Source organism: Homarus americanus, unplaced genomic scaffold (genome assembly GCF_018991925.1).
Source record: "Homarus americanus isolate GMGI-L3 unplaced genomic scaffold, GMGI_Hamer_2.0 scaffold36970, whole genome shotgun sequence".
Taxonomy (NCBI): Eukaryota; Metazoa; Arthropoda; class Malacostraca; order Decapoda; family Nephropidae; genus Homarus; species Homarus americanus.
This window is the reverse complement of record NW_024740094.1, coordinates 2,005,267-2,018,532: the sequence shown is the minus strand read 5'-3', so window position 1 is coordinate 2,018,532 and position 13,266 is coordinate 2,005,267. Positions and strand designations below refer to the sequence as shown.

The 13,266-nt window shown below is 36.4% G+C and overlaps 1 protein-coding gene across 2 annotated transcripts; it reads right to left on the bottom strand.

Moving 5' to 3' along the window:
- Positions 1-59: 59 nt before the first annotated feature.
- On the bottom strand, positions 60-8,026 carry LOC121875129 (aminopeptidase O-like). Of its 2 annotated transcripts, none has more exons than XM_042379511.1 (3): positions 7,815-8,026; positions 3,368-4,947; positions 60-2,801 (listed from the first exon to the last, which is right to left on the bottom strand). In XM_042379511.1, exons 2-3 carry the CDS (start codon positions 4,774-4,776, stop codon positions 1,349-1,351), a joined length of 2,862 nt encoding a protein of 953 aa, XP_042235445.1. In that variant the 5' UTR covers positions 4,777-4,947; positions 7,815-8,026; the 3' UTR covers positions 60-1,348. The 2 variants fall into 2 exon arrangements, with proteins under 2 accessions (XP_042235445.1, XP_042235446.1); XM_042379512.1 differs by lacking the exon at positions 7,815-8,026 and adding an exon at positions 7,292-7,796.
- Between the last annotated feature and the right edge of the window lie 5,240 nt (positions 8,027-13,266).

The window sequence follows — 13,266 nt, the reverse complement described above, 5'->3', positions numbered from 1 at the left end:
CGTCTTCATTACCAACACCCAGTAACAAATAAAGTTGACGATGTAAAAAAAAAATAATAAATATTACTCCCTTTTTTATTGTATGTTTTAGTGGATATTCCCCCCTACAACAGTCTCGCCGTCTAGACACGCGCCAAGTTTCTCTGACAAGCATCGCCGTCTAGACACGATTCTTTTAGAATATATATTATTTTCAAGGCTTAAGATTTTAATAATATACTTATTAAAGTCATAAACATATAGTACAGGGTGTATGAGAAATGACTGAAGTATGACACACCAGTCTTCTGAAGTGTGTACTTACACTGTACACTTAAAGATTTTTTTAAGTTTAAAATGTGTTTTGTCTGACCCACCCTATAGAAACTGAATAACCCAAAAAATTCTAGTACAGTATTTCAATTTACTCGAGTTTTTACCACGCGAGGTTAAACAGCAATGTGCTGGTGCTTGAAATTTGTCTGGACCAGATTGGCATGCAAAGCTTAATTCACAGTTTAAAATAGTAAGTGGCCAAGTCATGTCAGCAGGCATTTATTTATGAAATGTATATCCCAGGTATCTTCACAATAGCCACATATTCCCTCAAGTTAGTTCAGGTGACCCGGTAAAAGGATCAACTTGCTGCGAGACAAAATATTAAGACTGGTAAGGAGCCATGACATTGAAATATCAAAGGTATTCTTCTTTATTAATGAGGTATTGTTTGGTCTGCATAATGTTCTAATGCCTTCACCACAACTTTGATATAAATATTTATAAAACTAAACTTATTTGGTGGCATTGCTGCTATTGATAACAAATCAAAAAAAAAAATACTATATATTTAACTGTACAAACAGTTTATAAAAAAAAAAAGGTTATACACACTGAGTAGAGGAAGCCACTTTGAAAAAAATATTCATACGTGGTTGTCCTTTTAATGTAACAATCTAAGTGGATTGGTTGTGTCACTTTCACAGGTCAATTCCTCTATAAAGTAATATCTACAGTATATTAACCCTCTAGGGCACGCAATAAATTTAGAATTTCCACGACCACGACAAAAAACACATTGGGATCATTCATGTGAGATTTGGTCGTGTTCGTTCTGCGACAAGTTTATCCTACTAATTCCCTGGTTCCTCAACTTTCAGTCACACGCGATCCTAACAATGTAATGGTTAAATTAAATATGAAAAGTAGGGCAGGTAGAGAGCAGCTGTGTTCATCCAAGTAACATTCCTAACTTTTGATCACTTCAGAGTTCCTTTAAATTTATTGCATTACATCAGTCACTAAATCCTCCCCTTCCTTCAAATTAGATATAAAACTAATATACCTGTACAGTAATACAAACCATCTCACTCTACTCTCCATACAACATAGCAGATACAGTTAATTGTGCATTTTCATCCATATCTTTTCTAGTCTTGGCAAATACTCTCTCTGCCAGATGCTTATGTTTAACTTTTCTAGAAATCATCAACTCTCCATACAGGTAGACACCCATAGATTGATCCTTCAGTAAAAACCTCTCTATTTCGGTTAAATCCTTATAATTATTCTTTATGATGAGTTCACACCATCTATGACGCACATCTCCACACTGAGCTGCCATGCTGTAATATTCATTTATTTCGCCTAATGTCTTATGATACAACTTTGGTAACTGTAAAAAATATTCCAGTAGCAACACTAACTGATCAGAGAAATGAAAAGCTTCAAGTTGCACTTTAACTTTCTTCACAACCATGCCTGATCTCTTTCTGGATGTGTTAAACTTTTCCCAATAATGGAAGTGTTGTCTCACCTCTGTAACTAAGTCATTGTTAATGTTTCCATACATTTCCTTTATTTCAGTGTTTAAACCTGGCTGGTGGAGCCAAACATTGTAGAGAATTTTGCGAGTAATACCTTTTTCTAACACTTCAGGAAATGTGTTAATAAAATTATCCAATATATGCCTGGACAAGACAAGCTGCCCATGGTAAACTGACACATAGTGTTTCATCATAGCATCAAACTTGGCTCTACCCACTAATTTGCTTAAAAATTTAAGGAGAAAGTAACCTTTTAGATAATGAACTTGTAAGAAAGTTTTTTCTGGGTTTAATCCATTCTTAACATAATTTATTCCATCTATACCTACAAGATTTTCTCCTTGCATAGGCCTCAAAGTCTGAAGCTCGTCAGTAGAATTTTCTAATTCACTCGCAAGTGTTCGGTAGCGTATGTGTGCACGTACATCTGACAATTCTTCCAGTTTCTCTTTGTTAAGTTTAAGAGATGATGACTTAATGAAATACAAATTTTTCTTAAAAATCTGGCTATTCCTATTATTTTCATCACAAACAGGTTTTCTACCTTCAAAAACTGAGTCAATACCGGGAGATTTATCACATGTGATACAGTCTTTACCACCACCATGTGCACGGGTATGATGTAAGTCAGAACTTCCACTATATAATTCTTTACTCATAGCATCACTCTCTGTATTATCATGAAAACATATTACTTCACTATCAACAATACTTTTATGTCCATGATCCACTACACCATAATCATTAATTTTAAATGAGGATGAATTAGGATTCCCACCTCCTTCACACCCACTGCTGCCCTCTGCTCCTGACCACACAAGCTCAGAACTATTTCCAGGAATTTTGCCCACAGTCTGGTTTGAGATAGTGTTTCTTGCCTTCTCATATGCCATGGCTGCTTCTGCATAGATTGAGTCCTCCATATATGTGGCAAAGCCTTCACTCAACCATTCCTCTGTCCAGTCTTGTGCACCAATATTGATGCCAAACCAAGCATGGCTGTCACAAAGATAATACATTGTTAATGACTGGATATAATATGCACCAGTACTTATGTTTTTAATGAGATTTACAAAAGTGCAAACACTGTGCTGGTTAAATTTTCAAAGACAATACAAAGTAAGACACAATATGAAAATAAGAAATTATGGCTTCAATTTATCATACATACAACAGATATCTTTGTTTTCCAGGTAAAAAAATATTGGATAATGTGAATATTAGGTACAATACCCAAGTTTATTTTTCCTGATAATTTAACACCCTAAAGCTACCAGGGGGGGCTATACAGTATTAGCATTAGGAGTATTACTGTATAGACTGAATTACCATAAAATATAAAGTCTGTTGGAAAAGCATATGATGCTTTTCCAGCTGTGAACATTAACAAATTCCCTGAGCATTTCTACTGCTGTATTCAGTGCAATGTAAAAGTCTCTTACACACAGGATAACTTTTTGTCAGTAGTCATTATTGCACACAATCTCATCATGATATATTACTATAAGGTAGATAAACTAACTACTGTATACTGTCCCATAATATCAAATTACAGTACAACTCACCTTATTTCATGTGACAAACGGATATATGCAGCTGGGTCATCTATAGCAACTGTTGGGGACAAGAAGATAAGATTGGGTGACGCTAGGCCCAAGCTTCCAAAACATGGTGGTAGAATTACCAACTCCAGCCTACAACAAGGATATACACCAAGCAAGTGGATTGCTGCCTCCACGGCATAGGGAAGAAAAGAAATCAGAGGCTTGACAGATGCCCAGCAGGATGGTGGGTAGGTCACACTCAGTGGTATCTCATTCATCCAAAGCAGAGTCTTCTGGTGACAAGGATACTCATAGTGACAACATGGGTATCTTATTTTCTCTCCCTCATCTTTTTTCTCTTGGAAATGTTTACTGTGTACAGTTCGAAGAATTTCAGTTTTCCACTTCCCTATAGCAATGGCTATAGTTGCAATTGGTAGAACCATTGTTGTGTAAAAATACATACACACAGTTGAAGTGTTCCATTCATCAGTGCCATCCCTGCTGAACACAATGTCACTGTTTCTTTCACTTACTGTGCAACACTTCTTATTGAGGTGATGTAAAGAAGCTATATCTTCCACATAATCTTCTACACAACCTACAAACTTGACAGGCCTATAATCTCCTGTCAATGAAACAGAATATTCCTTATTGACTGTGACCCATGCCTGCCAGGTAGCCATGGCTGAGGGAGGGTCTTGACAGGGGAGAACTGAGCGATTATTAATTGCGGCCGCTGGGGTAAACACACATGGATTGCCATCTTGATCATTCCTCCAAAAGAGTGATTTCCCTTGTGGAGTTGTTTCATAGTCAATACACACAGCTTGAGGGAGTTGTTCAATACTTGTACTGTCTTCCTTCCATATTTTGATGCACCAAGGGTCGACAACATACTGGAGAGGAAGGTGCTTTCTGTAGGACCAGAAATTAAAGGCAACACTACACTCTCTTGGATGATTTGGGTTTAAATATTTCAACATATCAACATTTTCACATGACACCTCAGCCACACTTTTAACTCTAATGTCACAACAATCCAGGACAATCTTAATTTCTTCATCTAACACTTCCTTGCTCTTAACATCTGTTTTATTGGCCCTACAGTCACCTTTATCCTTATTACAATGGAGCTTACTAACAGTGTCTGATTTTTTGTTGTGTAAATTGCCATCTTCTTTTTTATATGTCACCTGTTGGCTGATGTCTGAAGAGGTGTTGACAAAGTCCTCAATCTCACTGTTCAAACAGAAACAATCTCTTGTGCAACACTTTCCTCTTTTTTCACACGAAGTTGTTGGCTCAAAAAATATATAAACTTTTCCTTGAATTGTCTTTGTATCAAAGTTGGGCTTCAGGTGAATGAGATAGTGTCTGGCTCGAACCTGATGAATGTTTGACAGAAGAGGCAGGTCCTGGTCACTCATACTGTTAACAAAATACTGGTGATGATAGACTCACCTCTTTATGAAAAGAAAACAACAGATCAAGAAGTCATAACTTAGGCAATTTTTCCAGTGGGATCCATTTAACAATTCTATTAATTTCAGTGTCAAATATCATCTTCTACTTCAATTGTGCTCTTTAGTCCATCAATCCTGGAAAGATATGGATCAATAAGTCCCTAAACTAAATTCACAATTCAGTATTATCATGTATTAAACTTATTCACGTCAGACAACTCTAAAAATAATCAAACTGGTACAAAATCAAATTAATTCATGTACAATTAAAGAAGATTATGCAGAGTGATGTGTTTGTATTACTTGTTGGGTTAATATTATTTTTCCAATATAAAAACAAGACAGATACAAATGCAGTACACAATGTAAAAACCCCAAAATTATGGATAAGATGGGAGTTTCCAAAATTTTCAACAAAACATTGTATTACTGTATAAGCTATCAAGTCGCATGAAGATTAGCCCCAGCTTTTTTCACCTTACGATTATCAGTACAGTAACCTTTAACAATAACCTAACCAATTCCTTGTATAGCATTTGGGTGTTTTGATCATCAGATGAAATAAGCTGCGGGTCTAATCTTCAGGTGATCCTAGAATTTCTAACCTCCACTTAAATGTTCTAACCTAATTAACAGGTATAAAGTACATTGATTTCATGCAGCCAGGTCACCTTCCAATTTTGAATTCAATACAGTATCATACAGATTTGAATCTTATTTCAGTACAGTACAGTAATCTACAGTCAAAGCGCAGAAATCAAAATTTCAAGAATGCACACAGTTTTAGATTATAGGTGTGTACCAAGGATCAAGCATCATTTTGGGAGTTTAGTCACTGTAATCTTTGTGCATCACCCACACAGGCACTGTCTCAAGGCTTATTAATTTTTATTTTATTTTTAATTTATCATTTTAATTTACTACATTTTTCAAAATTAATCTACCCCTGTATTCTATCCTAACAATAGCTTCTAAACAGAGCAAGTAACAGTGTGAAGAGGAAGCATATTACTGAACACTACTCTTAGTACAAAACCAGACAAGGGCGTTTCAGCACAAACACCTGGAAGACAACACGGTGTTAGGAAATAAAAATAACATGGGGCAATGTGATAAGACTTTGAAAAGCTGTACTAAGATTGAAACAAACAAGAGCATAGCCATTGCATTAATCAGTGTATGGAGCAAGGTCAGCAGAGTGTTGGGTGTTATAAGCAACTGAGAAGAGGTGCCTCTACCTGTCTGCCTTTGGTGTGAAAGAGCCAGCTAGTTTCACCAGAATTTGAAAATATATGCAACCTATGATGCATAATGATGAAACTGTCTATGTATACTGCATTGTATTCCTACACTGTCTAAGTAGTATATAGTATATCTGCACAGTCTATGAATATTGTATACCCAGGTTAAGATTTAGAAAAGGTCAACCACATAACTCTACATTGATCTGTATATACTGTGAGAAGATGGAGCCCAAGAAAAAACTTACCCCCCAGTACTCCGTCGCATTTTCATTGGAAATTTAGATTTTTCGAGTTTTTCTTGATTTCAGGTTTGTTTTTTTATGTTCATTATATACAGTATATGCACAGTTTATGTATAGATGGTATTGTATAGCTGCACTGCCCATATATTGTATACCTACCCTGTACAGGTATATTGTGTATGTCCAGTCAAAAAATATAAATATTCAGCGCCTTTACGGTTTGACACACTGGACCAAGAATTCTGAACAACACGGATTTTATATGTATTCCTGTTAATTTATCTGCATTAACTATACGTGATACACAGAATACAGTACGTACATGGTATTGGATACACAATGCATCACACAATCAGTAATACCAACCTTGCTAAATGAACATAGCCTCGTTGTGAAGGCCATCTGATCAGGTGGTAGAGAAAATTAATTTGTTGACTGTACCTTACAATCCTGCACTGTGTACTGGTTGTTACTTGATGAACCAGCGTGGGCTTGTAGATGATTTTAGTGATTAAATATATCCATTTCATTATCTTTTTTGGGTAAAGGTAAGACAGACGGTTAGCACCAAAACGTATTTATATATTTCAGTCATATTTTCCATAGTTGTTCTTTGGATGATATTAACTAATAAAATCAATACAATTTCTTTTTTTTTTAATATTTTGTCCTATTTCTCTATACATTCATAAATCACCTGTAGTGGGCAGGGCATAAAGGATGAGGGAAATTATGGGGTAAAACACCATGAAAACCTGATCACATGACACTAAAAGGTATTATTCTCATTTTGGTCATCCAGCGAGTTTTAGAACATAAAGTTACCACCGTCCAAGAGAGGTTTAGGTTAGGATGAAATTATGTTTTTCTGGTGGATTTTGATAGTGTTTTGAACAATTCTGACCTACTTCCAAATAGGTGGATAACCGAAACGATAATTTTACCCACTAATATGATGTCTCTATGTGCTTTATACTCAAAGAAATTATTTACCGTAAATATTCCACCAAAAAATCTGCCTTGTTGTCGTCTCCTCAGTCCAAGTGTACTCTCACGTCCACAAAAATCGTAACATTACATCAAGCCACTAAAGATAGTTGCTTCCACTGGTACCAAATATCAGGATAACTTATTTTTGCTTAATATGTGGAGCTCTCCAGCTAGGAAGTTAGGTAATGTTAGGTTGGCTTCTTTGGTTTGGTCGGGTTCCGTTAGTTTCTGTGCGTTCTCATTTTCATGTTCAATATCATGCAAATAATGTCACCCATTTTTTTGGTTCAATTCCATAAGTTATTTCTGATGCTCACCATCGACCCCCCACCTTTACCCACTTCCCTTCCTGCTAGTGGTGTGAAAATCTCTCTCCAAGTGTAAAATCGCCATTAATAGTTTACATTGGATCAGCCTGTATATAGACACACGTAGAGACTGGGTATACTATGGTAAACAAAAGGCAATCCAATTGTTTGTACAATATACCGTTTTGGCAATTTACTATTTTTTTATGCATATTTACCTGATTTACTTAATGGCCACCCAAACTAGAGGCGACCATGCCGAAGGTCAGTGGCCAGTGTAGGGTTTCTCCATTGTTCTTGATCAGGATTTTGACCAACAGGACAGTAGCAATATTGTATAGACTATAGGAGGCCAGAGAATACAGTTAACTACATTTCTTAAGCCTCCGAGGCGGTGGCGTCGGTCCCCGGGGAGTAAAGGATATTGTACCAAACATGATATTGTTATAAAACCAGGTTATTCCTCATACAATTTATATATAGTAAGTAGGTTATTGACACCCAACTTCAGACATTTAGGGATACATTAATATGTTTATATACCGGTACCTACAACGAACAAACAAAAGGATCCCAGTGATAAGTTCCAAACGCTTTTCTTAGATTAATTATATTTAGTTAAATCGTTTGGTTTACTTACCCATACGATGTATTTTCAATAGTCTATGTGATATTATTTAATTAATACATCGAATTCTTAAATTTATATGAATAGGTATTAAAGTAAGGCATTATATTAAAAAAATAAAAAGTAATTATAGGGGTCAGAGGAAAATAATGAAAAGTAATGGTGGTGTTTACTATTTTTTCTGTGGTTATGTAAAGTTTATTTTGGTCCATTTATATCAGGTACTGTAACAGAGAAGGACTAATTTTAATTAGACAAATTTGTTCAAAACAATTTCCAAACTCCGTCAAAAGTTTTACGTTTATCCTCTTCGCCACTGGTCGGCTCGTTAGCATGGATGGGTCATTAGTTGAGTTAGGTACCGGAAGAACTTCAGTGCCGCCTAAACAGTTTTCTGTGTACCGCTGTCCCTCGGGGGACCCTCTCAGAGTATCATGGTTCGGATGGCGCCAACCACTAGCTTCTTCAGTCTTCACTTCCTCTCCGAAACACACATGTCTAGTTCATCCATCCTTTGGTGTTGGTAGATCTCACCGAGTATGGTCTCGGACCTATTCCTGGGATGCTATGCCATGCTGGAGGTAGGGTTTCCATGCTTTTATACAACAATCCAGTCTAAGATGTTACAGGGGACAAAAAAATCAAGGAGAATTTTGTATTTGCAGGTACTGTACAACTTATAATTCCTAAATTTCATTTTATTTTCACCGTTTACTTTTACTTGCTGCACTTCCTTAAAAATATTTGCGCAGTCATTCAAATTATTGGTTCTTCTGTAAATGAGCACCCCAACTTAGTTCACCTGAAGATTAACCACCCTAACGCTACCTAGGAGGTTAGGTTAGGTAAGTTTAGTTTACGTACGTTAGGTTAGCTTGGTACAAAACTTCAGGTGACCGAGTAATTTAACAAAATATGACATCTCATGATTTCAGAATTAAAATATATCTAATCAAAGATCTTTCCAGCTGATACAGTTGTGACGAACAGAGATAAACTAATGGACTGAAACAATACCAAGTAACCAATATACTTATCTATCACTTACATATTAACTATACCAATTATTATTTATGCAAGTATGTAAAATGTCTCCATCCCAGCTTATTTCACTTAAAGGCTAACCACCTTAACACTATTTGGGGAGATGAGTTTAGGTTAGGTTAACTTAGGATATATAAGGTTAAATTTGGTTAGGTTATATTAGGATAGGTAAGATAAGAATATATTAGGTTAGCATTAGGGTGGTTATTCTTTAGGTGAAATACGCAGGAGTGGAGATTCTTGAGGTGATCCATTTATTTATCAATTCACCACTAACCAGCTTAGGGGTTAGAAAAACTCCACGATTCAAATAATACTTAGAAACTAAATGATTTCTGTGTTTTTATGAACCTAATCATTTTACCATGTGTTAATTTCTGTATTGATGTATTTTTGATTTATGTATCATTTCACAAAATATCGGGTGGCAGGTAAGAGAGAGAGAGATTCAATAAAATCGTCATACCTGTACAAGTTCACACCGGTTCATCTAAATCAGACTTAGAATGACAACAACTATCACAGTTTTACGCTGGGAGAGCTGCTGCTATTTCCGGAGTGCATGATAACTACTTCTCTCTCTTTGCCACAGGTAACGTAGGCACCCAAACACAACTCACTGCTCGATTACTTAGACTGGTAATAATAGTCATTTCCGCGGTAATAACTTAACACACACACACACACACACACACTATCATCAATCTACTGTACATCGTCACCACACACAAACACCCCCCCCTCCCCCGCACACGTCAACATGAATCACCCTGAAAACCCCACACAACCACCCACACCGTCATCCACCCACATATCTCCATCACATTGGGTCCCCAGTACACCCCAGGTTGTGGGCGTCACTATAGATAACTGAATTGGAAAGCACACGTCAGTATAAACGTCAAATCTTCCTGCTATCGTCTCAACATCCTCTGTCGTCCCAAGTCCCTCGAGTTCCCGCTCCAGAGCTCTTGAGTGTTTACACAGCATTCATACTTTCTATGCTTATCTACGCTTCCCCTGCCTGGTATACTATACAACGGTGATTCCTAGGAGTGCAGAAGACTATTCTCTCCCTCTCCTACACCACATATCAAGAGGCACTCAATACAACACTGATTCTCTCAACACTCTGATCATCGCCACAACCTCATTTGTCAATTTGGGACGAAGCTAATACACCAACCCGCCACCTTCTACCACCTGAGATCCCTCGTCCGCGAATTGGTGTTCAACACCACAACCGCAGCTGGACCAAACGACCACGTACTGATCGCTAGAAGAACACCCCCCATTCCAACCATTGTAAGAATTACCACCAATTCGTAAATAACCTGTGTATTCACTCCTTACCAATCTCACATTTGTTCTGTAACTGTGCTGAAATTCCGATCGCCCAAGCGGCTAACGAGCCGATCTATGGTGAAGATAAAAAAAGATAAAAGTAAAAAAAAGTAATACCGTAACAGTATGTTCCACTTTTGTATATTTTCAACTTATAGTTGTTGTATTATTATTATTATTATCGTCACCACACACCACAACATAAAATAATCAAGAATTGGCATTACAATATAATATAATCAGAAGAACGCAACAAGACAATCGATCAGTGGCGAAAAGGATAAAAGTAAAAAGTAAAAGAACAAGTAACAGAAGATATCGGAAAAACAAACAACAGAAGCTAATTGGTAGAACACACAACAGAAGGTAATCGAGAGAACAAGCAACAAGATAATCGGGAGAACAAGAACAGAAGGTAATCGGGAGAACAAGCAACAAGATAATCGGGAGAACAAGCAACAAGATAATCGAGAGAACAAGCAACAGAAGGTAATCGGGAGAACAAGCAACAAGATAATCGGGAGAACAAGAACAGAAGGTAATCGGGAGAACAAGCAACAAGATAATCGGGAGAACAAGCAACAAGATAATCGGGAGAACAAGCAACAGAAGGTAATCGGGAGAACAAGCAACAAGATAATCGGGAGAACAAGCAACAGAAGGTAATCGGGAGAACAAGCAACAAGATAATCAGGAGAACAAGAACAGAAGGTAATCGAGAACAAGCAACAAGATAATCAAGCAACAAGATAATCGAGAGAACAAGCAACAGAAGGTAATCGGGAGAACAAGCAACAAGATAATCGGAGAACAAGAACAGAAGGTAATCAGGAGAACAAGCAACAAGATAATCGGAGAACAAGCAACAAGATAATCGGGAGAACAAGCAACAGAAGGTAATCGGGAGAACAAGCAACAAGATAATCGGAGAACAAGCAACAGAAGGTAATCGGGAGAACAAGCAACAAGATAATCGGGAGAACAAGAACAGAAGGTAATCGGGAGAACAAGCAACAAGATAATCGGGAGAACAAGCAACAAGATAATCGGGAGAACAAGCAACAGAAGGTAATCGGGAGAACAAGCAACAAGATAATCGGGAGAACAAGAACAGAAGGTAATCGGGAGAACAAGCAACAAGATAATCGGGAGAACAAGCAACAAGATAATCGAGAGAACAAGCAACAGAAGGTAATCAGGAAGCAAGCAACATAAGACAGCAGAATTCAAACTGGTATTAATCCCTTTTAAAATATTTTATTTTTTTCATTAAAATTTTATCTCTCTCTCTCTCTCTCTCTCTCTCTCTCTCTCTCTCTCTCTCTCTCTCTCTCTATATATATATATATATATATATATATATATATATATATATATATATATATATATATATATATCCAAGGGGTTTTAAGTATATTATTTAAACTAAAGTTAAGTGGTTTGTGATTTATATTATATTATATCTGGCTATAAGGTTTTATTTTTTTATTATACGATGGGTAGCCCCAGACCAGAGCTGAACATTTACAACATTAATAATAATAATAATAATGTAAAGTCTTTAATAATAGCTTTTAGAATATAGTATTAAGTTAAAAGTTCATAATGTGATAGAAATCGTCAGACTAATCATTTACTCAACTCTAAAAGGCGATTTTTTTAACTAATCGAGTACATAGGTTGCTGATTTTTAGAAAATATCTCACTTGTAAACAAAGGATCACGCGAAGATTAACCTCATGTCAAATTCATTTGATATCTGCCTGTATGCTACCTAGGGACGATAGGCTATAATGTGTTAGGTTAGGTTCGATTCGGTTTGCGTAAGGTTAGATTAAGTTAAGTTAGCGTTAAGTTAGATTAGGTTAGCGTTATGGTGGGTTATCTTCAGGTGATATAAGCTGGTGTGTCTAATCTTCAGGTGAATCCCAGTTAACGTGTGTAAGTGGTGTTGGCTGTTGATAAGTGTGTGTGTGTGTGTGTGTGTGTGTCTGTCTGTGTGTGATGTCAAGTAACATAGGATGTTTTTTATAGTGTCGGGAAGTGAGATTAAAAGCTTACAGTCATTAGTTTATAAGATAGCTTGTGGGTGCATTACTGACGAATCAATATTTTTGGTTTAGTTTAGCAGTGTAGAATATAATGAATAAATCGCCATACAAGTTTACATTGATTCACCAAGTGTGTTTGTTTGTGTGACCGCTCCACTACCGCTTATCGTTTGACACTGGTATTAGTATTCATTTGTGATGAATAAGTCAACTCCATAACCCATCAGTTTCAACCTCCCAAGAGATCGAACCCGGGACTATTTTCTTGTGGGGAGAGTATGCTGACTTATACAACTACATCTTAGGTGTGTGTGTGTGTGTGTGTGTGTAAGTATATTTACGAAAACTGTACATCAGCATACAGTCAACTTTACATGCATTATATGCAAAGGTCAAAGGACTTACAGTACATAAAAACATTCTTAAATCTGTGTAGAATTTATTTTTTATTACAGTTAAATATGATTAGCACAAATCCTTATATATATATATATATATATATATATATATATATATATATATATATATATATATATATATATATATATATATATATATATATATATACGAGAGGGGAGATATGATACAGCTGCATGTTAAGGC

What these genes read in the sequence shown, in the direction of transcription:
- LOC121875129 (XM_042379511.1), bottom strand. Translation starts at nt 4,776, where the DNA reads ATGAGTGACCAGGACCTGCCTCTTCTGTCAAACATTCATCAGGTTCGA. An exon ending in CGTTTGTCACATGAAATAAG is followed by an intron (nt 2,802 to 3,367) that starts GTGAGTTGTACT and finishes TCTTTGTGACAG; the next exon opens with CCATGCTTGGTTTGGCATCA.